Source organism: Erythrolamprus reginae, chromosome 3, assembly GCF_031021105.1.
Source record: "Erythrolamprus reginae isolate rEryReg1 chromosome 3, rEryReg1.hap1, whole genome shotgun sequence".
In the NCBI taxonomy this organism is placed as follows: domain Eukaryota; kingdom Metazoa; phylum Chordata; class Lepidosauria; order Squamata; family Dipsadidae; genus Erythrolamprus; species Erythrolamprus reginae.
This window is the reverse complement of record NC_091952.1, coordinates 114,427,417-114,453,907: the sequence shown is the minus strand read 5'-3', so window position 1 is coordinate 114,453,907 and position 26,491 is coordinate 114,427,417. Positions and strand designations below refer to the sequence as shown.

The 26,491-nt window shown below is 37.4% G+C and overlaps 1 protein-coding gene across 4 annotated transcripts in view; it reads left to right on the top strand.

Moving 5' to 3' along the window:
- The window catches only part of NTNG1 (netrin G1), a 355,235-nt gene that overhangs the window by 243,331 nt on the left and 85,413 nt on the right, over positions 1-26,491 (top strand). For all 4 annotated transcript variants that reach the window (XM_070746430.1, XM_070746432.1, XM_070746431.1 and 1 more), the window contains exons 4-5: positions 9,934-10,106; positions 18,031-18,057. In XM_070746430.1, the coding sequence (XP_070602531.1) occupies positions 9,934-10,106; positions 18,031-18,057 (200 nt within the window). The remainder of the gene's footprint in view (positions 1-9,933; positions 10,107-18,030; positions 18,058-26,491) is intronic.

Sequence of the window (26,491 nt, the reverse complement as noted above, 5' to 3'; positions counted from 1 at the left end):
CTATCATGCGGCAAAAATGAAGCAGTATGATCCAGATGGGATATGTAAGGAGAAATTGGTGTCAAAATAAAGCTTGGTTCTGAGCTGAGGGAGGAGATGACATTTGAGATCCAATTTAAGGAGCAAATGTCTTCAGCTAGCATTGGCACTTAGTAAGTAGCAGCTTGTTCCTCCTAAAAGGTATTTATTTAACTAAACCAGCGGTTGTATATGCTACTAAATCGTAATTAACTCACAGTGGTTTGATTGAATACAAAACACATTAAAATCTATAATTTAATAAACCCAAGTAAAATAATACTTAAAATAACACAATTTGTAAAAATACCTAATGAAATTCTAATTGAGATGGTACACAGACATGTTTTTGTTTTTGAACCTTCAGGAAAATAATGACAACTTTAAAAATAATTTTATTAAAAGTTTTAATTACAAAAGATAATACAAACTAAAAAGAAAAGAATAAAATGCACAAAAGCAAAGAAGAAAGAAAATATTATAAAAAGCCTAAGGAAGCAACTTCCCACCCTCATTATGACAAGTATAATCACTATCTTTTCACCTCCTCTTAATTAACAGATCTAAATATCTTCATCTCATAACTCATCTCTCAACAATAGAAAAATTTAATAACTAATCTACAATCTACAAGTCAGCAAAAAGTCTACAAGAGCCCTAAAATAATAGCATTAATTAACATATATAAAACTTAAAATTCCACATCTAAACTCATAGCTCAAACCAATCCACATTTAAAAGGCGTAAAGTGGCCCCATTATTTTAGTGTAAAGAAAAGACTAACGTGACAAATAAATATAAATAAATTTTATATACAGTACTGTAGTATCAGATTAAAATACATAAATTAACCATAGGGGGAAAGACTGTGTTAACTACAGTGTTCCCTCGATTTTTGCGGGTTCGAACTTCGCAGAAAGTCTATACCACGGTTTTTCAAAAATATTAATTAAAAAATACTTTGCGAGTTTTTTCCCTATACCACGGTTTTTCCCACCCGATGACATCATATGTCATTGCCAAACTTTCATCTGCCTTTAATAAATATTTTTTTAATAAACTTTAATAAATAAACATGGTAAGTAATAATCTGAATGGTTGCTAGGGGAATGGAAAATTGCAATTTAGGGGTTTAAAGTGTTAAGGGAAGGCTTGTGATACTGTTCATAGCCAAAAATAGTGTATTTACTTCCGCATCTCTACTTCGCGGAAATTCAACTTTCGCAGGCGGTCTTGGAACCCATTCCCCACGAAAAGCAAGGGAACACTGTATAAGCAAATTCAATACATAACTTTTTTTCCATTCCAAATGCAATGGACCGACTATGGATGGGCAAGGAAGCAGTGGAAGGAGGAACAACTTCTGACTTCCAACTTGTTTCCCCATTGACTTTCCTTGTGGGAAGCCTTGCAAACGGTGATTATATGACTGGCTGACTGGAAGCTCAACTACATAAAAGTGTTGAAATGTTCACAATGTTACCAAATTTCAGTCCCACAGAAGTAATGTCCTAAATTTTGGACACATTATTAAACTTAGCTCATATGAGATACATTATTTTTAAATTGTCACTCTATGATATAGCTTTTCACCCATTTGAAGGTTACAAATAGAGAAATGAAGAGCGTTAGTAGTATATAGAGCACAAGTGTCAAACTTGATGGTGTCACGTGATGTCACATGATGTATAGCAACTTTTTTTTTGCCTTTGCAGAACCATGAGGCATCCAGCCTACATGTTGCCAGTTTGACACCCCTGATATAGATAAAGGAGTCCTAGGATCCTAATGTCAACATCAGACTGAAATGTAACATGATAAATAGGGATATTTTTACTTTTAAAGAGAATAAGTTCATAAAAATTCCTTACTTTAAGTAAAAGGACAGTTAGATACAAAACCATTTTAACTGCTGTCAAATTAGAATACATAAAATAACTCTAGGGGAAAAGGCTTAAACATCATGTTTATTGTAAGCAATCCAATTCATAATATTTTTCCATTCCAGTTGTCAGCAAATACAAAAAGTGCCACCCAAAATAACATGTCCTATTTTTAAGTCAACTTTGTGTTTCTAGTATTGCTGTTTAATCCATCCAGATGATTCTTGATCTTTGTTTAAAATTTCTTCACTGTATTAAGCAGCCTTTTTGGTAAATCCTCCCCCCCCCCCAAAATAATCATTTGCTCTCTGAGAATGGCATTTTTATTTCCTTCTTAAATTTTGAAGCCATATATGTGTGTGCTTGTGTGTGTGTCTGTATGTGTGAGTGTATTTGTGTGTAATGACAAATCCAGGTTCAAATTCATATTCATATTGTTCTCGGATGGACTTTGTCTTTTATCTTTTTCTGTAACGTTTTCTAGAAACAAACTGCTCCCAAGAAGACACTGATACTATTGATTCAAAGTCTTAATGCAATTCCTCCAATATGTCTCTGAACATTATTATAAGTTGCTTGTCTTGTAATGTCTCCAATATCAAAAATTGGATTTTTCTTCTCACAAAAATGCATGTGTTTATTAAAATTTATTTTGAAGTCTTAATATTCAAAATCCAATGTTCCAACAATTTTTGAGTCCTTAATTTATTTAAAATTTTCTATAGACAAAACCTTTTCTTGGTTTTTTTTAACTGTATTTTAAATTCTTAAAGGCTGTAAAGATACAGTTTCATTTTCTTGTGTTAAGGATTGAAGGCAGACATAGAAACACGTTTCCAGCCTTGTCATTTAGAAGGTGTCTAACAATTCGGAAAATAATTAGCTAGGGAATTAATTAGGGAAGTACAAACTTAGTGTACTTTGGGGGGAAAAATGTTTGTGACTGGAGCAAATTCCCCTGGCTCAAGGTTATCTCACCCTCTATAAACCTCTGCTCTGCAATGTCCTCTTGAAACTCCATACCATGGTATGGACCACAGCATGGGTCATGTTGCATCCTCTCTTTGTCCAGAGACAGTTGAAGGAGCCAATCTACATGTCCAGTCAGCGAAGCAGTGGAAGTGATGTGCCGGTGCCTGGAGGCTGTTGGGGACTGGATGGGTGTCAACAAACTCAAACTCAATCCAGACAAGACGGAGTGGCTGTGGGTGTTGCCTCCCAAGGACAATTCCATCTGTCCATCCATTACCCTGGGGGGGGAACTACTGACCCCCTCAGAGAGGGTGCGCAACTTGGGCGTCCTCCTCGACCCACAGCTGACATTGGAACATCATCTTTCGGCTGTGGCGAGGAGGGCGTTTGCCCAGGTTCGCCTGGTGCACCAGTTGCGGCCCTATTTGGACAGGGAGTCATTACTCACAGTCACTCATGCCCTTATCACCTCGAGGTTCGATTACTGCAACGCTCTCTACATGGGGCTACCTTTGAAAAGTGTTCGGAAACTTCAGATCGTGCAGAACGCAGCCGCGAGAGCCATCGTGGGGCTTCCAAGATTCGCCCACGTTTCTACAACACTCCGTGGCCTGCATTGGCTGCTGATCAGTTTCTGGTCACAATTCAAAGTGTTGGTCATGACCTTTAAAGCCCTACATGGCATTGGACCAGAATACCTCCGGAACCACCTACTACCGCACGAATCCCAGCGGCCCATAAGGTCCCACAGAGTCGGCCTTCTCCGGGTCCCGTCGACTAAACAATGTCGTCTGGCGGGCCCCAGGGGAAGAGCCTTCTCTGTGGCGGCCCCGGCCCTCTGGAATCAACTCCCCCCGGAGATTAGAACTGCTCCCACCCTCCTTGTCTTCCGTAAACTACTTAAGACCCATCTATACCGCCAGGCATGGGGGATTTGAGACACCTTTCCCCCAGGCTTATTATAATTTATGTTTGGTATGTATGTGTTGTTTGGTTTTTTAAATTGACAGGGTTTTTAGTTTTTTCTTAATATTAGATTTGTGCCTGTACAATATTGTTTTATCACTTGTTGTGAGCCGCCCCGAGTCTTCGGAGAGGGGCGGCATACAAATCTAATAAATTATTATTATTATTATTATTATTATTATTATTATTAGCGCAAATGTCAGCCATAAGCCAATCTTCTTAGCGCAAATGTCAACTCCATTTTTTAAAAGCTATCTTTAAATTTCGAAAATCCAGGAAAACTATTACTAAGGGTACAGTCAAACATTGAAATGCTATACATTTTAGAGTTCCATTCCTTGACTTTCTTTTCTAATATGAACACACAGGAAGTTTGCTTATATTTAAATCAGGGTTAGGGAACATATGGTTCCTAGACATCCTATATCACGTGATTGATCTTGTGATATAAAAGGGGCTACAGAGGCTTCGGTAATATTTCTTAGGCAAATGTTTTTGTACTGCTTAGGCCAAAGATGGCGAACCTATGGTATGTGTGCCACAGGTGGCATGCAGAGCCATGTCTAGTGGCACACGAGCCGTTGCCCTAGCTCAGCACCAATGTGCATGTGTGTGCTGGCCAGTTGATTTTTTGGCTCACACAGAGGCTCTGGGAAGGCATTTTTGGCTTCCAGGGAGATGGGGGAGGGCATTTTACCCTCCCCCCGCTCCACGGAAGCCTTTGGAACCTGGGGAGAGCAAAACACAAGCCTACTGAGATCAACAGAAGTTGGGAAACAGGCTGTTTACAATCTCCAGAGGGCCTTTAGGGTGTGGGGGAAGCTGTTTCCACCCTCCCCAGGCATTGAATTATGGGTGTAGGCACATGTCTTGATAGCGCGCACGCATGCTCTTTCGGCACCAGAGGGAAAAAAAGGTTCACCATCACTGGCTTAGGCAAATGTAGCTATGTATTGCTAATGATCAAGCAGGGATAGTAATGCAGTAGCTGTCTGTAGTTCTTTATGCCTTTTCTTGAGATTGATTCTAAGATGTGGCTGCTTTAAGATGTTTCAAACAGATATGATATCAATACTTAGAACATGCAGTATATTCTGAAGAATTTTTCAGTATGCTCTGAAGCATACAGGTTGTAAGATTCAATCTGGGTCAGTCACCAGGACCAAAGGTTTAATTTCCGAACTTTCAGACTTATGCTGAAACCCATCCTTAGGGAACTTCTCTCTACCTAAATGTGTGCTTTGGGCTATTCTATACATAGTATTTTTGTGGTGCCTGGTTTTGAATGGCTTTATATTTGTTGATTAGGATGTTGATGGCTGGCTATTAAGTCATTGGCTGTTGTTTCTTTGTGCTGCCAAGTCCTTGGCTCCTAAGTACCTTATAAGGCAGTGCTAAATTAGCAGTCCTGTTGACTGACAAGGGGTCAGTTTCCCAGGCTTCCATCATTCCCATGACTACCTTTCTACTTGCTCAGCCAACAATTTTGAGTCTTTCGGGATTGGGTGGCATAGAAGTCAGGTAGATAGATGATAGATAGATAGATGGATGGATAGATAGATAGATAGATAGATAGATAGATAGATAGATAGATAGATTTTAGTAGCTGTGAAATTGAATATATATCCTGTTCATTGCAATGACCAATGGGTTTGGATCTCCTCGTTTGACCAATCACTTGTATTCTTGCAATCTGGTAGTTAACTTCCTTCTCATCTGTCCTACATAGAGATTGGATAAATTTGAAAAACAAGAGAGAATTAACACTGGAATGCCATGATATAGAAGCAGGATGACATGTTTTTCTATGGGACAATAAATATAAAGCGCACCATTCCTTCCTAAGGCACCACCTTAGACAAGCTATTTTAGCAGTAAAGATAAAAATAAAACAACGGATATACAGTATAAGGGAATCCCTGTCTGGTTCTCATCACTAGAGGCTTTTGTGCACCCAAAATTCTAATGGTTACTGTTGAAACTAAGAATCCAAGGAGTGCCTTGTGAAAAACCATGGTTTCTTGGCTTCCATATTCCTGCCTGTTGACAATTTTATCTAAAAATGTTAATTGTCTCGCCATTTCTTCCTTCATTTTGAATTATGTGTCTGGGACGATCCAGTTCAATAGGATATGAAAAACTTTCGGTGAAACAATGAAATGAATAATGAAACAGTCTTTCAGGTTGTTTCTACTACATGGCCCTTTTCTTTAAAGAAAACTGAAGAAAATAAAACATAAGGAAGCCTAGCCACATTAATTGTTATTAAACTGTCGGCTATGTAAAACAATGTTTCCCTAGCAATTTTAATGATAAGGTATTTGTTAATATCCCTACTATATTGAACTATTAATGTTGTAACAACTATTCAGAAAAGAGCATGGAAGAAATGCATATATTAGGTGCCTAGTTATGTAATCTAGAATTTGCTAACAAAAACTAAAAAACGTTTGCTTCATCGTGGAGGATATACATGTAAGTGGTTTGCTAGTTGCTTCTGGCCAGATTTCTCTTAAATGAAAACAAAGTTTGGCAGCCATTCATCAGCAATAGTTTAATTAAAATTGTGCCCAGGTTTTCAGTAGCTTTTCTGTAACTACTAATCACTCCATGGAATTAATATCAAATGCCCACAGAAGAATCTTTCTCAATATCTAATCTAAAAAAATCAAAATAACCAACCAGAGAAGCTAAATTCTTGAGCACCTCTTCAGCCTCTCTGTGAAACAAATTCTACACAATTTGTGACATCTTCTGAAAATAAATTGAAATGATTAAATGGGGTTTTCATGCTAAACGCATCTTTATTCTTTTTAGAGGATTTTAGCTATTTTAAGGTAGCATTTTCTGGTTTAATTCACATATATGAAATACACTTTGAATGGTAAGAGCTTAGGAATCTCAAAAACTGGCCAGTAATTTAGATTAACAAGATTTGTCTGAACTTTATATTATCGTGATTTTTGAAATTGTCAGAATTACTTGAATTCCCATTCTAACCATTTGCATTTAAAAATTTGTAAGAAGATTGCCTTCAATTCAGAATTCACTTATAGTGACTGGTTGGATAAATTCCTGCAGTTTTCTTGATAAATGTTCCAAAGTTTTCACTCTTAGAAGTTTTCCAAAAATTTCTGAGAGAGAGTGGCTTTATGCTTAAATCAGGATTGGAACTCACCATCACTTGGCTTCTAGCCTAATGACTTCTCTGAATTATTAGCTCATATTATACTAATACAAATCCCATTTTATTTTAAGAACATTTAAAGAAAATAACAACAAATATTGGCTTATGACTCCTGAGTTGTAACATGTGAGAGTGAATAGGGTTAATGAGGGTTAATTAAGTCAAAGACCATTTTGTTGGGATTAACATTACGTTATATCAGAATCATCATATGGTGGAATTCCATACTATTAAAGACAAGTTCTTATAAGATTTACTTACAGGGATGCTTTTCATTTTATCAGAACAATGTTAGAAATCAGGGGAGACTTTTTAAAAATTAAGGTAAGAGATTAAAATCATGTTTTGGGGAATTACTAGTTTTATTAGAATTTTGCAATACAGTAAAAGTATAAACATAAAAGGAAAAATAAGAAAATGAAATAAGAAGGTCGTTAGAAAGGTAGCTAAACGTTGAGGATACTGGAAAACACAGTTCGTATTCTCACTTCAACCCTAACCCTAATTGATCAGAATACAGTGGTGCCTTTTTGTCCCATGAAACATGATGGATTTTTGCCCATCGGACCTAAACCAGTCAAATTAACAAAGAAGTTTCATGAATTGTCATTCCTTTATTAAAAACTAAACTAGGAATATCTTTTGGCCAGTCAAGCTTATAATAGTTCTTGTGTTCCGGTACTATTTGTCTATCCTCTAATCTTGTCTTTGAATTTGACTTTCAGCTTGAGCTCGATTCTGTATTTATTCCAAAACAACATGGGAGATCTAAATTCAGGGCTACTTTGTGACAATGAGGATGAAATTAGTGTATTCTTCTCAATTTGATCTGATTTCTTATTTGAAAAAAGTCCTGTTTCAAGGGGCTCTCAGATAAACTTTTTGTTTCAAGTATTGTTCTCTGAAGGTCTATAAAATAATCTTTATTGGATTATTTTATAGCCCTTCTTTTTCAACAATTTTTTAGTTACGATATATATCTCTCACCCCCTCTTTCCCTCTCTCTCTCTTGACTGATATCTAAGTGATTACTCTTAATTCATGCTACTTAACCTGTCACAGGTTATGCTGAATAATTCTATAAAAAATAATTTGGAAACTAATTATCAAGAAATATGTGTTGCTGGGCTGCCTCACTTACACACACCATAGTAAATGAATTTTATTCAATACACACATACACATCATAGTTCCCAAAAAGCCCATACAATGTACATTTTCAGCTTTCAGCCTTCTGTTTCATGTAACAAAGTTTCGAATTGTGTTACATGAAACAGAATGGAACAAAATAAAATAGATTTTTTTTTATTGTCCAAGTATGGACACACAAGGAATTTATCTTGGTGCATATGCTCTCAGTGTACATAAAAGAAAAGATACATTCATCGAGAATCATAAGGTACAATGCTTAGTATTAGTCTGTGTACAAATAAGCAATCAAATCATATTAGGAACCAGTCAATATAAATTGTTAGAGTACAAGCAACAAAGTTACAGTCATACAGTCATTAGTGGGAGGAGATGGGTGATGGGAATGATGAGAAGATTAATAGTAGTGCAGACTTTAGTAAATAGTTTGACAGTTGAGGGAATTATTTATTTAGCAAAGTGACGGCGTTCAGGAAAAAATTGTTCTTGTGTCTAGTTGGTTTGGTGTGCTCTATAGCGTCATTTTGAAGATAGGCGTTGAAACAGTTTATGTTCAGGATTTTAGGGGTCTGTAAACATTTTGTCTTGGGGTATGTCTTGTTGGGTTGCAGAACCAGACAGCTATAGAGGTGCAGATGACAGACTCAGTAATTTCTCTGTAGAATTGTATCAGCAGCTCCTCGGGCAGTTTGAGCTTTTTGAGATGGTGCAGAAAGAACATTATTTGTTGTGCTTTTTTGATGTCATTTTTTATGTTAGGTGTCCATTTTAGATCTTGCGATATTGTAGAACCTACAAATTTGAAGGTCTCTACTATTGATACTGTATTGTCTAGTATTGTAAGAGGTGGAAATATGGACAGGTTTCTCTTAAAGTCTTCTACCGTTTCTACGGTTTTGAGTGTGTTCAGTTCCAGATTGTTCCAGTTGCAGCACAAGTTTAGTTGTTCAACCTCCCGTCTGTATACAGATTCATCAATGTCTTGAATGAGGCCAATCACTGTTGTGTCATCTGCAAACTTCAGTAGTTTAACAGATGAATCATTAGAGATTCAGTCATTGGTATAAAGAGAGAAGAGAAGTGAAGAGGGCACAAAGCCTTGCGGGGGGCCCTGTGCTAATTGTAGAGGTATCCTATGTAATTCTGCTTATTTTCATCTGCTGCTTCCTGTTTGTTAGAAACCTTACGATCTACATGCAACTTTCTAAGCTAACTTGTTGTAGCTCGACTTCCTTGGCTCAGCTTGCCGTCCGTCCAATCAACTCAGCTGCGGCTGCTTTGTTGGGCTAAAGTCCTCCATTCCCTGATCCAAGCCACAATGCCACTCCGTGCTTGCTTCCTCTGAGGTGCCAGGAAGGATCCAGCTTGTCCTCCTCTTCCTCCTCTGAATTTACATCTGGAGAGGGGTCCGGAGGCAGATGCATGATAGTTGTTAGTCTCTACTCCTCTACACAAACAAAATAGAATATATACAAAAATAAAACTTTCAATTGCCAAGATTTATAACAAGACTGGAAATTGAATTAGTTCAATACACACAGTATAGATACATCTCTTACTGCATTTGTTCAAATTATTTGAAATAGTTCTGGATTGTTCGTTCTAACTAAAGTTAAATTTCAGCACAGGAAATTAATTTTTTTTAATGTAAATTTTAGTTATTTGTATATTTATTGCCAATTACTGAATTTCAGCCAGAACAACACTGACTGAAATAAAATTGAAAGTGTGCTAATGTCTTGCTTTTTCTTTTATCAGATGCAAGTGTAATCTTCATGCCACTGGCTGCAAAATTGAAAATAAAAAATTATTATGCGAGTGTGAACACAATACCACAGGCCCAGATTGTGGGAAATGTAAGAAGAATTATCAGGGACGTCCTTGGAGTCCAGGTTCCTATCTGCCCATTCCTAAGGGCACTGCAAATATCTGTGAGTACTTGTGCACTACATTACAACTTTAAAACTTTGTAACTTTGGGTTAAAAAAAAATCCTATCAAAATTCAAACTTAAAACATGTTTGAGATACTATAGCTCAGTGATGGCAAACCTTTTCGACACACATAAACAGTGTGTGTGCGCTCATCAGGGCCATGCTCATGAAAAGCCAAATCTCCAGGTTCTAGCATACCGGTGCACCCAATGATCAACTGGCCAGTGCGCATGTGTAGACTGGTTTCCGGCACTGCTGCGCATGTGAAGGGATCGTGATCCAGAAAAGGCAAACTTCTGGGTTCTGGCATGCACGTGTACCTGAGACACCAGTTTTCAGCACTGCTGCGCACACAAAGGACAGCTGATCATCATGCATGCCTGCACACCAGAAACCAGAACACAAACAGGCAAAGCCACACATGCTGGGCAACATGGCTTTGCATGTCACTTTAGGCACGCTTGCCATAGATTTGCCATCATGGCTATAGTTTATTGGAAAATTAAAATCTTTATGCTTTGCCACTCTTATGCATCTTTATTTATTTGGAATAAGTTCACTGGACTTAGATAATGGGGCAAAAGAAATAATCTGTTCAAATGAATCTGTGTCATATCTCTTCTGTTCTATCATCTTTGCAATTGTACACACACACACACATGCACATAGACCACACACAAATACAGAGTTTACATGTAAGATATAGGTTTTTCTTAACGAACACAGACCTGAGATAGTATTAAATGTTCAAAAATCTAATGAACTGCATTTAAGTTACATTTCTTCAGTCTTTATCTAATTACTACTCAACAGTGGCTCATACGTGGTTGTCAAATTCTGATCTTTAAATAAAAGTGCAAAAATGGTTAATTTGGATACTCAGTACTTTGTTATGAGGTCAAACATCCAATCATTTTCTGTGATTTTGAAAGTGTGTGAGCCAATTACTCAAATGTTATGGCAACTTCCCAATCTGATTTACTTAAAACATGTTTGAGATACTATAGCAAATGTCTCATCATGTAACTGTACTGTTCTTTACCAAATAATTTGTCAGTGATTTTCACATGAATTGTATTTATTAAATTGCTTGACTGGAGGCTGACTGACTAAACTTCTTTTCATGAGATTAGACAGCCTGAATAGGTTACAAATTGTTTATTTTTTAAGAATGTTTTTAGATTAACTATTATTATTCACCAGTGATTGAGTTATGCATCAACCCAGCATTTTTGTTAGTCTTAAGACTTTTTGTTGAATTGTGGCCAGTTTTAGATGTGTGTGAATTTCAGGCATTCTTTGTCATAGAGATGTGTTTTATTTTCATCTGTGTGTCCATTGCTTTTAAAAATCATGGTGCAATGTTCCTTAGAATGGATAAGTGTCTTCTAAATATCTTTATAGTCATGTAATCACTATACAAGAGACCTTTTGTTCCTCCTGCTTCCAAATATCAATCATTCCTGTAGGATTATTCAATTTAAGGATATATTCAAAATTATATTCTGAGGACCTAATGATTTTGATGAGAAGGATAAGAGATGGAGTCCAATTATCTAAATCCAGGGGACTTAGTATACTTTTGACTCTAGCACTACCTATACATTTCTCTTTCTTTGTTTAATAGGAATATTTAGAGTAACGCAGTATAGATTGCAGACAAAAATGAGAGGGAAAGAAATTAAAGTATAATATCTGCCAATGTCTTTGAATCTCTTGTAATTAGTTTTACAAGCCTGAACTCTTGAATGGTGGTGTTGGGGGGACGGGGAAGCTGGCAAAGAATCAGCCATTAAACCTTGCAGTGTAATACTCTAGAGCAGTGTTTCCCAACCATGCCTACTTGAAGATATTTGGACTTCAACTTTCAGAATTCCCCAGCCAGCAATCGCTGGCTGAGGAATTCTGGGAGTTGAAGTCCAAATATCTTCAAGTTGCCAAGGTTGGGAAACACTGGTCTAGAGCAGTGATAGCAAACCTTTTTCAGCTCAGGGGCCAAAAGGATGCATGTACATGTGACAGTGGGTGCATGTGCCCACACCCATAATGCAATGCCCTGCACATGCACACAACCCCTGCACTGCACTCCCCTTTACATGCGCACAGGTCTCATTGCGCTACTACTTACCTTCAGATAGTTGCGACCAGGCCTTGCATACCTTGGCCCATCTCTTCTGCTGCCGGGAAGTCTTTCCCGAAGCCCTCTCTAGCCAATAACAGAGCTCCAGATTGATTTGGAACTCTGTTATCAACTTCAGAGGTCTTCAGGAAAGTCTTATTGGCTGCAGAAGAAATGGGCTGAAGTGTGCAAGGCCTGGCTGTAGCTGTCCAAAGCTGAAGAATTTCTGAAGATCTCTGACAGCGAAAAGGAGGCATGGGGTGATGCACACAAGTGAACTTTCTGTTGGGCCATTTTCTGCAGTCCCTAGGCAGAAAAGAAGGCCGACAATCAGCTGGCATCTTTTGTGCCCTCCAATATGACTCCATGTGCCCCCTGTGACACGCTTGTCATAGGTTCGCCATCACAGGTCCAGAGTCATCCTGTGTAAACTGGACAGCAATATAAATTTCTTGAATATGTAAAATTAAAATCTGTAATTTATGTATGTATTTATTTGTTATATATAGCTACCCATCTCACATATATGAGCTGAGGTGGCGCAGCAGGTAGAGTGCTGTACTGCAGGCCACTGAAGCTGACTATAGATCTGAAGGTCAGCGGTTCAAATCTCATCACCGGCTCAAGGTTGATTCAGCCTTCCATCCTTCCGAGGTGGGTAAAATGAGGACCCAGATTGTGGGGGCAATAGCCTGGCTCTGTTAAAAAAGTGCTATTGCTAACATGTTGTAAGCCGCCCTGAGTCTAAGGAGAAGGGCGGCATAAAAATTGAATAAATAAATAAATAAATAAATATGAGATGGGTAGCTATATATAACAAATAAATACATACATAAATTACAGATTTTAATTTTACGTATTCAAGAAATAATATATCTAAAATAATAAAATAAAATAAAATAAAACACATAGCAGCTGGGCATCATCTAACAATTATCCATCTGTCCTGGTGCTTCTTGACCTCTCAGCGGCTTTCGATACTATCAACCATGGTATCCTTCTGCACCGACTAGAGGGGTTGGGAGTGGGAGGCACTGTTCTTCAGTGGTTCTCCTCATACCTCTCTGGTCGGTCGCAGTCGGTGTTAGTAGGGGATCAGAGGTCGACCTCTAGGTCTCTCCCTTGCGGGGTGCCTCAGGGGTCGGTCCTCTCCCCCCTGCTATTTAATATCTACATGAAACCGCTAGGTGAGATCATCCAAGGGCATGGGGTGAGGTATCATCAATACGCCGATGATACCCAGTTATACATCTCCACCCCATGTCCAGCCAACGAAGCAGTGGAAGTGATGGGCCGGTGCCTGGAGGATGTTAGGGCCTGGATGAGTGTCAACAAGCTCAAACTCAACCCAGACAAGACGGAGTGGCTGTGGATCTTACCTCCCAAGGACAACTCCATCTGTCCATCCATTAACCTGGGGGGAGAATCACTGGCCCCCTCAGAGAGGGTTCGCAACTTGGGCGTCCTCCTCGATCCACAGCTGACATTAGAGAAACATCTTTCAGCTGTGGCGAGGGGGACGTTTGCCCAGGTTCGCCTTGTGCACCAGTTGCGACCCTACTTGGACCGGGAGTCACTGCTCACAGTCACTCATGCCCTCATCACCTCGAGGCTTGACTACTGTAACGCTCTCTACATGGGGCTACCTTTGAAAAATGTTCGGAAACTTCAGATCGTGCAGAATGCAGCTGCGAGAGCAGTCATGGGCTTTCCCAAATATGCCCATGTTACACCAACACTCCGCAGTCTGCATTGGTTGCCGATCAGTTTCCGGTCACAATTCAAAGTGTTGGTTATGACCTATAAAGCCCTTCATGGCACCGGACCAGATTACCTCAGGGACCGCCTTCTGCTGCATGAATCCCAGCGACCAGTTAGGTCCCACAGAGTGGATCTTCTCCGGGTCCTGTCAACTAAGCAATGTCACCTGGCGGGACCCAGAGGAAGAGCCTTCTCTGTGGTGGCCCCAGCCCTCTGGAACCAACTCCCCCCAGAGATTAGAACGGCCCCCACCCTCCTTGCCTTTCGTAAACAACTTAAAACCCACCTCTGCCACCAGGCATGGGGGAATTGAGATCCTCTTTCCCCCTAGGCCTTTACAATTCTATGCATGGTATGTATGTATGTATGTATGTATGTATGTATGTATGTATGTTTGGTTTTTATATTAATTGATTTTTAATCATCAATACCAAATTACTATTGTACACTGTTTTATTGTCTCTGTTAGCCGCCCCGAGTCTCTGGAGAGGGGTGGTATACAAATCCAATAAATAAATAAATAAATAAACTCTATTTCCAGGGCCCAAAGTAAAGGCTTTAAACTAAGTTTTCATGGCTTATGGAAGGCCTGCAAAGACACATCCAATCTTACCCCTGGGGAAATGATCTTCCAAAGGAGAGGTGATGCCATAGCAAAAAAGGCTCTCTTTCTAAGCCCTCCCAGTCAATGCTCCTTCACTAACTTTACCCATAACATGATCTCCTGCTGATTGGATAGGATAGTTAGAGATAATGGCATTTTATAAGTATTTTATAGCTATGGTTCACTCACAACTGTATAAAATGTATACAGTTAAAATACAAACACTGTATACAAATTTGTATGCAGTTAAAATCCAAACTCTGGAACTAATTATTCAGTGAATAATTACTTTGGAGAAATGGGTGGTTCTGTGGTTTACATAGAGCTGAGGGTGGGATTCTTGCTAAATAATTCTGTAAACACTAAAAGTTTGCCGACATGCTCTATGGTTTCATAGCCCACCTGTATGACTTCAGAGATGTCCACTCAGCTGCAGTGACAGGTAAGTGCTAATTCTTAGTATGCTTCAGATTTACGACAAAAACAGCAGTATGTCATATTCAGAACGTTATCTCACACTTCAAAGCAACAGCTGTGAGGAATCAAGCCTCACAAATGAATATTTCAGGAAAAGGAACCTTATCTAGCTTAATGTAAAAGTCGTAGTCTAAGTAACAAGCCATGATGAGAGCATGAAATTATAAAATTCCTAGCAAGCAAGATGAGAAAAAGTGAACCTTCAAAAAGAATGAGAAAATATTTTATAAAGCATTCACTTCAAATGGAAAGGACACTTTAGACCACTGAATTAAAACTTAGAAGCTGTGTTCAAGCTACTCTCTTAAACATTTTGAAAAATTAAGAGATTGTTTTTTCTCTCAAAGAATCCTGAACTTAACTTACCTTGAGTGAGTTAAGGTGTAGAAAATTCAATTTATCTCCACTAATATCTATGATGCCTCCCAATTATTCATTCTAGTGAGGGGAATGTCTCTTTTTGATTTTTAAAAGTTCCACCCATCTTATCAAACCCAATTTATATATTACAAAAGTAGCATCCATCCATCCACCCCCAAAAGTAGATAACTGATTGGATTTTTCCTAAAAGAGACAGCAGGATTTCTGAGGTTAGGAGGTTTGAATATGCTATCAAAATGTGATGGGAGTAACGTTCAAAATGAAATTTGAATAAAATTTCAGAATAGTGGCTTTATCTATATAGACAAGGATCCTTAGGCATTATGATGATGAGAGATAGAAAGAAGGCCCCATTTGTTTGTCTATCTTTGGCTGCAGTTAAATGGGTAATTGTTCACGGTCAGATCCCTGTTCTCTTATTCTGGTACTATTCTTAATCATATATTAATATTGAGAGAAATCACACACTTTGTAGCTTCCAGTACCAAATATGTCTCAGAAAAGAAATTAACTAAATTTAACTAATTACTGCAATTGGAATGTATTGTACAGTGGTACCTCTACTTAAGAACTTAATTCGTTCCGTGACTAGGTTCTTAAGTAGAAAAGTTTGTAAGTAGAAGCAATTTTTCCCATAGGAATCAATGTAAAAGCAAATAATGCGTGCAAACCCATTAGGAAAAAAATAAAAGCTTGGAATTTGGGTGGGAAGAGGAGAAAGAAGAAGAGGAGGACAGTCACTGCCGAAGGAAGAAGATGAGGTGAGGAGAATCAAAAAAATTCAAAACTTTAACACTTAAAAAAAAGAGGGACTCTGAGGTAGCGAGGAGCACACGCCTTCCATGCCCAGGCGCGAGGCTGCCTCCCATACACTGCGCCAGAGAGAGAAACCCAGGCGCGTGAGAGGGGGGAACCTCACGCTCCTTTGACTGAAAGGCAGCTGCTGCTGCTGCTACCTGCTTCTTCTTCCCTTCCCATGCTGAAGGGCTCCCCTTTTCTCTCGTTCACTCACTTTGTAGCCAACGCCTTTCCTTCACTGTGGTGACTCCTCGGTTTGGCTGAAGCCAAATTGATTCAGCTGGGGTGAAGCACCCTATTTTACCTTTCTGCACCCAGACCCTCCAGGAGGCAACCTCGTGCCAGGTGTGTGGGAGGCAGCGTGAGGGAGTCACCACAGCAAAGTGGTTTATTTCCTCTCCAAGCGCCCAGAGAAAGGAAAACACTCTGTTCGCTCTGGTCTGCCCAGAGCGAAGGGAGTGTTTCTTTTCTCTGGGTGCTAGCAGAGGTTTATTCCCTCTCCAAGCGCCCAGAGAAAGGAAACTGCTTTGTTCGCTCTGGACTGCCAAACCTTCCTTAAGCGCCACCGAAAGGCTCCTTTGGCAGCCCAGAAAAGCCCGAGATGGCCGGGATTAAAGGGGGAATGGCAGAAAACTGGCCGGCCCTTCGTGCCGCTCTCAAATTTCCTGAGAAATTTTATGGGCTCAGGTTCTTAAATAGAAAATGGTTCTTAAGAAGAGGCAAAAAAATTTTGGACACCCGGTTCTTATCTAGAAATGTTCTTAAGTAGAGGCGTTCTTAAGTAGAGGTACCACTGTATTCTATATCTCCATCTAACATACTACATGGACAATGCTTTATTGGTTATCTATTGTAACCTTTGAACAATATCCTACTGTACACGTATTATTGAGTTACAGGACAATAACAAAAAATGGAGGTGTCTACAGCTAAATTATAGGTTATGGGGTGCATGAAAAATCCACAGTGATTTTAAATTTGCTCTTGAATCATAATTGAACATAATAATCAGATTAAAATATAGGACTAACTGTTCTTTTATTACTCTGTTCTTGTATTTAAAGAACATTATTTTCCCTTTGCAGATGGAATGATGAACCAGTTGATCTTACATATTCAGATTGTCTTTCATAAATGTTATTCTCTGTGGCCTTGCAGGATTTAATTGGTTCCTTTTCTCTTTAGAGTAGGCAAGAAACTACTGTACTCTAATCCCATTCTTATGAGAAAATGCCACCTTGTCCTAAGAATGTATAAAAGGCACCATGCATAATTCACTTTTGAGCTATTTAGCCACTTCATAAAATTACTGCTAAATGTGTTAACTCATGTTCTCTTTTGTAACTTATTAATAAAGATCCTTGAAGTCTCATTCAAGCATTAGTATTGATTGGATACACAATGAGGGAATGTAGTCCTCCTCCACTTGAGTCATGATGGTGATACCTTAACACGGCAAAATATTAATGCACAAATGTGAATCTTTGTAAGAAGAGAGCCTATATGTGTACAAGTGTACATAGTTTACATCTCTATATACCTCTGTATATAGTATAATATCTGTATATATGATTGTGTAAAGTACAGGTGTATACTGTATAGGCTCCATACAAGCCAGAAATTATTTTAAATGCTTGGCTTTGGCTAATTCTGTCCTTTGCTTCTTGATACTTCGTTCTTCATCTTGATATCAGTGCAGCCAATTTAAAAGCTATACTGTATTAGTGTCAACATGTTTCCATTCCTAACCAATATTCTTTTTCTTCTTCTTCTTTTTTCCAGGTATGCCCAGTATTTCCAGCATTGGTAGTAAGTAATAAAGAGCAGACTTAGGCCAGCTTGGCTTGTTTTCCAAACTCTGAAAATCTATTTTTCCAACATCTATTTCTGTTTTCTTTAATGCCTGCTTTGTGATAACCAGAAAATAGTACAGTATTATCTCTTCCTTCAACATCTGCACATCATACGCATTTATGTTGAGAGGAACAAAAGCTTTATATGTTTCCTAGCACTGCATCTTGCAGCAATGGATATTCCATGATCACAAAACAAAAGTGATGCAAAGGTAAAAGATATCAATCAAATTCAGCTAATATTTTTCAAAACAGGTATTGCAAAAATGCAGAGGATCCTCTAAAAATTTATATATATAAACTAGCTGCTTAAGATGGCTAAAATAGAACAGGGAGTTAAAAGAACTTCTAGGAAATTATATTTAAATATTTCTGTTTTATAGTTTTTAAAATTATGGTACTTTAGTGCTAAAACTTATAATTTAATAATTTATATATAATTTAATTATAAATACTTATGACTTCTTAACTCCAGTAGAAAAGGGATGGAGAATGTGTTTTAAGGTGTACGCTTCATCATTTGCTCCCCTTGAACAACAATTCTTATAGATGATTGTGGAAAAAATCACATGTAAAACTAATAGAGAAGTGAAGCATGTCCATGTTCTGATAATATTGCCATGTTCTGGCAGATTTCCCATACATAAAACAATATTTTAGTTATTCCTACCTGTTGTTTGATAACACTTGGTATATAAGTCTAAGTGCTATTGCTAATATAATCTACAAATAGCAAAACTCTCTGTAATCAATAAAAATGTAAAGAAAACTCTACCAGTTCAGATTGAATTGCCCAAATAGCAAATTTTTGGTTTTTCAGTTTGGAATATTCAACATTATAATAAATACCAGTATATATCATCTTCATATATAGAGAATCTACTCAAATTTAGATAGGAACAGGAAGAAATTGAATATGAAATATACTGAACTTGTAAGGAGAAAATGCACTAAACCTGTACCTTGCTAAATAATATTTATTTATCCACCCAATAAATATGGTTCTGAACCTAAAGGTATATGAAATATCCTATTCTGCATAGCTGAAGTTGCCTGGAATGTCACCTTGAATGCATTGTGAACAAAAAGGATAGCCATTCATTGCTTGATCTGGAAAGATGGTGAAAATAGAAGAGAACTAAAGAAAGTCAGGAGGAAAATACTATTGTTCCTATATAAAGAGATAAACAAAATTGTCTTAAGTAACAGAAATAGATATATGGTAAAATAGTTATTGTGCATTTGACTGTTGTTACTGTCTTGCATGTATTTATGTGGTTGTAATGTCACCTTACACTCTCATGGAGCTTTTTTCACTGCATTTGCCATCTCTGAGCATCAGCAGGTTATGGCCTTAACAGAGAAACTCAACAGCTTTAATCAGAGATGATCTGGAAGGACGCACTGTTGCCCTCTTTGAGTTTTGGATGCTTTATACAACAGAGTGATCAGTATCATATGCTTTTGTTGAAAGATTTTTAAAAGGATTTTGAAGAGTATCTTCAAAAAGTCAACATCTTTTATGCATTAAAGGTAACTCTAGTTCATGTTTTAGAGTTACTGGAATATGGTTCATTGATTTGATACTCTCACAGTGCACTTTATGAAAGAAAACAAAATTCCTTGCCACATTCGGATCTACTATATTTCACAGAAATTAATACAGCCTCCTAAATAGATAGATGATAGATAGATAGATGATCGATAGATAGGTAGGTTGGTAGGTAGGTAGGTAGATGAGAGAGAGGGGGGGTGATAGAAGGTAGAGGAATAGATGGGTGGATAGATAGATAGATAGATAGATAGATAGATAGATAGATAGATAGATAGATAGATAAACACCAAATCATTTATGTGATTTCAATAAGCTTTTTTTACCTGTCCGTAGACATGATATATATACACAGATTTTCATATTGTAGAATGAAATGTTTTCAATATTGCTTGATTTGGAGTACAGATCTCTTTATTTTGACTTTATCAGTTCAGTAGAGAAAGGAGAAAAAATGAAGAGAAACCATTAAGAAATATTTTTTTTAAAAGTGGAAGCCTATGTTAAATTAAATCCAGTGATCAGAAAGAGCCTTTCAAGGATGACTAATAAACACACATACACAAAAACACACAATATGCATATATATTTTTACACACACATATATGCATGTCTGTGAAATTGTAGAAAATGCAGAACTGTAAGGATGCATGTATGTGTATGTATCTTTGTTTTCTCTCATCTCAGTGAAATTATTATGTGAGAGTGTATCGTTAAAAAATCTTGGATTAAAGCAGTAAATCATTCCTATTTATGCACAGTGCCAAAAATGGTCATTTTGACATCCTTTCTGATCATCTCCAGGATAATTACAACAGTTTTCCCCATTAAAGTCATTTGTACCTTCAAGTGTCTTTCAGTTGAATAATATGTACTGGTTAATTTCCTACATACTTGATTCCAATGCTGACTTTTTCAACACTTTTCAGCTCAGGCTGGGGGAAAACAAAAACTAAACAAAATTGGTGAGATGGTTAGCAATTAATGAGTCCCAAAACCAATTTTAGAAGACTACGAACCTTTTTTTAATACGTTTATTTCAACATAACACTCAATACAACCATTTTAAAATGTTCATAGTATAGACAAATATGTTAAAAATATTTTTCAGATTGAATATTTGAGAATAAATCTTGTTCCTTTGTGCCTTCCTTAGACAAGTGTTAGGTAATTAACATTTTCAGAGGTTCAGGCTCTCCTCTTGTATCAAGAGACCAGATACAATCATTCACTAGGCTACTTCCAATTGTTAAGTAGGTCTGAATGTAAGAATTCTTTTTATCTAGACCAGGAGGGTTAAACTCACGGCATCACATTGTCATCACATGACATATCATGACTTCTCCCACCCTTCTCTAAATTGGACGTGGGTGTGGCCAGTGCATGACACATCCAGACCACAGACCACGAATTTAACACTCCTGATCTAGACGGTAGTACCAAGAAAAGGACTGTTTTAAGTGTCTTTCCCATACTGCATAGAATATATGAGTTTTTTAAAGTTAGGGAATATTCAGATATATAACTCTCTCTATCTCAAATAGCAAAAGTGCTAAAGTTCAAGTTCTGTTTCCATTATGTACCAACCCATTACACTTTCTTTACAGTAACTTTATTAGTATTAAAATCTTTATTGTATGAAGCGTGACAAACAAAAACTACCCTTACAACTTGCAATGCACTCTGCCTTTCTTACTGGTCCTCTGCCTTCCATCTCTATGTTGTCACTGCCTGTCACATCTTCATAGCTAAAGTTGTTATGTGCCAGGTAGGTATTCTCTGATTAGGAACTCAACACATCTAGTTACTAATCCGAGTTTTCTTCCTCTAGCCCAGATGAAAATAAACTAGTTTGGAAAGCCCTGCTCTAAATGAACTGATTTTTAACTAAATACTGCATCTAATCTTCCTTGAGTGTAACATAATGTCACTAATTATGCTAAACAGGTAGTTTAAAAAGAGCACAGATCAATAGAACATAAGATTGACATGAACACAAATAGTTTCACTAGGATAATTGCCAACTATAAACCATATCAGTAATAAAAGTATTGTAATATAGGAAAAAACGAAGCATTAAAATACAAAACCAAAGTATGAAGCTATTACATTGTATTTATGTAGCTGTTTTGCTTTTAATTATCCAGTTCAGGTTATAATTGTGCCTGATGTTTCCTTCCAATACTAAGGTACTTCTGAATGGTTCTTTAATGAGTAATATATGGGAAATATGGGAGAGTTGGTTTATATAGCACAGATTGCGAGATAAAAAAGGAGTAAGGCAGAAACTCTTCAGACCATAAATTTGTCAGCTCTGGTCCACAACTGAAAAGTTAGATGTGGTAAGGAAACTGAAATCTATTTCTTCGCCATCCTAACTAAGCAAGCTAGCAGAAGATGCAGTAGTAGTTAAGATTACAGTGATAGCAAAAAACAGATTTTATATGTCATTTATAATGGAGAGTTACCAATTTATTTTTAATATACTGTAACTGAATCGCCAAGTTCAGTGGAACATAAAAAATAAGGGGTCAGATTTTTTTTAAAAAAAAAGACAGAAAGAGAATGGAGGTTTGAGATAGATTAGGGTGACCTTACTAAACTTTTGCTCTTATATGTGGTTCCTACAAACTTAGTAAACTCTATCTACAGACCCTCCATGCCATTTTAATGTAACTCTTATAAGCAATATATTCTCCAAAAATAGATTGTTGTTTTATCTATAAAACTAAGTTATTCATTCTATAGAAAATATTTTTATAACACTAGCTTCAGTATAAAAAGATTTGACATTTGCATTTAATTATATACATTTTTATGCTCAAGCTAACCAAACAAAAAATGAAACAGTGTTTCCTTGTCTAATTCTTCCAGTTTATGATACCATTTCCTGATTTTGTATCACAAAAGACAAATATCCTTTTGTCACATGACCGATTAGCAATTGCCAATTGTTATATCTCCTGCTTAATATATCTAGGCTGCAAAACTCTGAATGGCCAGTGGTGGCAGAGGAAAAAATTCTTTGCTGCCATGTAGTGCTTGTGTAGATTAGTGTTGCTCAGCTATATTCACAGTGAATCCTTCCTATTTAAATGCGAGATCAAGAATAAAAAGTAGACAATTCCACCTAGCAATACATATAAGTCAAAATGGGTTTATGGAAAATTATTCTATCATAGTCACTAAGACATTGTTCATTATTAAAATTCTGACTGTTATTGAAAATCAGGAAATATGATAAACTAAGAAATAATTGAATGAATGTGATGAACAGCAATTATTGAAGGAAACTGTTGTATTAGGATGGGATGATTAATATTTGTAACTATTTGGAGAACTTAAAAAACACATATTCCACAGAAAATGCAACTTGGCTCACCTAATTATTACTTTTTTCTGTTTAAGTCCAAAGAGAGATAATGGCTGATGTATGATAAGAATCCACATTTATCTTATTTAGGGCATATTTACAGTTATTTACAGTTAACAAGGCCACAGCAAAAGAGTCTCTTCTGCATCCCATTTAACCACAATGGTCTTCTCCTTGATCAAAATACACACTCAAAGTTGCCCACCTTTTTGGCATCAGGACATTATCTAGGACAGTGATGGTGAACCTTTTTTGGCTCACATGCCAAAAAGGTGTGTGAGCGAATGCATGCCCACATCCATGCCCTCCCCCCATGCATGCACACAACTCCTGCACTGCCACCTCGCACACATATACACAATCCCCCGCACATGCACACAGGCATCATTGAAGCCTCCAGACTCTTGAAACCCGGGAATGGTGAAAAACAGCCCAATGGGGCAACAGGAAGTTCGTTTCTGAACTTCTAGTTGGCCCGTTGGGCTGCTTGTCACCATCCCCAGGTTCAAGAGACTTTCCAGAAATCTGGAGAGAGTGAAAATGGCTAAAAAGAAGGCCAAAAATTAGATGGCCACCACGCACAAGCATGCTGAAGCTGACATAAGGTAATGCCTCGCTTGTCCTCAGATATGGCTCCGTATGCCGCCTGTGGCACATGTGCCATAGATTCTCCATCACTGATCTGGGATTAACATTACTCCAAAGCTCATCAAAACTGGAAACAGTTTCACAACACATGTAAAATACAAGGCTTCAGCTGTTGCCTTAAAAGAAGAAACACATCACCAAAAAAGGGAGGACAAAGCGATATGACAAAAATCATATTTCATATTTATTTATTATTAAAACTATAATGTCTGGCATCTATCTCACCTAGAGGTAACTCTAAATGGCTGAGAACCAGATAAAAGGATATGATTTCCACATTGGGATACTGTTGTTTCCTTATTTTGCCAAAGGTTAAGATGGGGAAATAGTTTCTGGGTTTTTATAGACCTGGATTAGGCAGCGCTTCAGACCAAGAGTGCTTTCTTAATGGGATTGTGCAGCATCAAGGGGTCCTTTCAGAGACAGAAATGGCAATCAGCAAAGAGAAGGGCAAAGCATTTCCTGGAGAAAGCTAGATGTTACCAATAGTGCTAATTATATTTGATTTTACAAATCAAATTATATTGATGTAATTTTATTTTAAAATTGGACAATAATCAAATAAGCATTAGGCACTTATAGTGGAACAGTAAAAAAAAAAGACTATTATTTTTGTTTCATTCTGAAGACCTCATAGAAACTTAAATAATATTTAAATGATTTCCTTGAGGCTGTTGTAACCCTTTGAAATTAGGGTTGACATATGTTGTTGTTATACTTTCAAAGGTAGATTTGTTAGAAATCAGCAGCTGAGCTTATGCATAACCTGGACATACACATTAACTTCTCATAATGTCTGGAAATCATTGTGTGTTAAGTAGAGGAATTACTTCAATTGCTGAATGATCCTAACTTACACTTTAGACACGTTTTTGACGCTATTCAGACCTCTGTCAGGAAGCTTTTCTCTCTTGCAAATTGTTCTTCTGTATATGCCACAGAGTCCAGGTTTCCTTGGATTGTGTCATTTCAAATTACATATAGGACAATCAGATCTGAATTCCATTGCCAATGCTACATAAGTAGATTGCACTTCAGGGAAAATACTTGGCAAGACTGAACACAAACGTGTGTGTGTGTGTGTGTGTGTGTGTGTGTGTGTATGCATGTGCATACACGTGTGCATGTTATAGCCAACCATGCTCTTCTTAAGGCATTATTTTTCTATCCCATAATAATAGAAGATGGCTCTTCTGTTGCCAATGTTAAAATAGGTACCCAATACAAGTTGATAAATTCATCTGTAAATCAAAGTATTAATTTACATAATTGCAACAGCTTAATTTTGTCCTTTAGTTCTGGACATTAAATATCCCAGTTAGGATACTGGAGATTTGGGGGGGGGGGGGGACCACGTACCAGTAATCTTTATGTGTAGGGTGTTAGAGCTTCAGGGATGGTGAAACCACAAGCAGAATACACCCATACCATTTCCTTTGAAAATGTTTTTTATTACTAAAACCATGGTCTTTTTCATACAAAAAGGAGATACTGTATGTTTCTTATTTGCAATAAGCTTCTTCATCCCATGTCTGTAAATTACCATATCTTTTGGTGTATAAGATGCACTTTTTTCCTCCCTAAAAGAGTCTGATAATTAAGGTGTGTCTTATACTCTGAATGTAGCCTTTTGTTTGCCAGCCCTAACTAGCTACTAACGATCTTCCCAGTTCTTACCTTGCAGGATCTTTCATTGTTTCTGTGAAGAATGTTTTCCAAGTCTTTGCAGGGTTTTTTTTCATTACTCTAACTTGCTCTGAGTAAGTTTCTTTCCAACCCTAACGATGTTCCCAGCTCTTACCGGCTTGCAAGCTCTTTTATTGTTACTCTCTGCCAAGAATGTATTCCAAACTCTGTCTTTGTAGGGTTTTTCTTTCATTGCTTTACTTGTTCCAGATATTTCTTTCCAGCCCTAACCAAGTGCTATTAAGGTACCCAAACTCTTTCATTGTTAATCTCTGGGAAGAATGTTTTCCAAGCCCTAGGTCTTTGCAAGTTTTTTTTCCCCATTGGTCTAGCTTGCTCCAAATTTCCAGCCCTAACAAGGTGTTAATGATGTTCCCAGCTCTTACCCACTTGCAAGCTCTTTCTGCAAAGAAGAATGTTTCCCAAGCCCTAAGTCTTTGCAGGATTTTTTCCATTGCTCTACTTGCTCAGACTGTTTCTTTCCAGGTGCTAGCTTGCAAGCTCTTTCGTTGTTAGTCTCAGAATAAAAAAAATTAAAGCCCTTAACCAATGGATAAAATAATGTGCTAAAGCTGACCAGACTAAAGACACTAGCCAGATGAATACCTGGTAAGCAGATTCTTTCCCCTATTTCCCTCCCCAAAAACTAAGGTGCATCTTATATTCCGGTGCGTCTTATACTCTGAGAAATATGGTATCTTAATCAGAACACTGTTCAGTTTCCCTTATGTAGGTTCATTAGTCTAGCATTTATTAGTATGCTGTTTTACTGTTCTTTCTTTAAGTTTGTTTTTCTTATCTTATAGCTCTAAGTTAAAAATTCTATATTCTGTCCTTATTCATCTATTTTCTAACTATAGCTGTCTTAGTTTTCTTTCGTAGTATTTTTGTCTTAAAATTTACAGTCCCAATACATTTCATTTTTCATTTCTTTTAATTTTTAAGCTCAATCTTTGCTCTGTCAATCGTAGGCCCAGATCCAAGTACCATTAACACCTTCTGCCCTGGTTGTTTTTGTGGCTCAACATAATTTCTGCTGTCAGCTGGTCTTGACTGTTGTGGCGTTGGGGCTGCTGCTAATGTTGCTTGATGTTACTATTGGGCAGTGTCCTCTTGGCCCTATGAGACTTG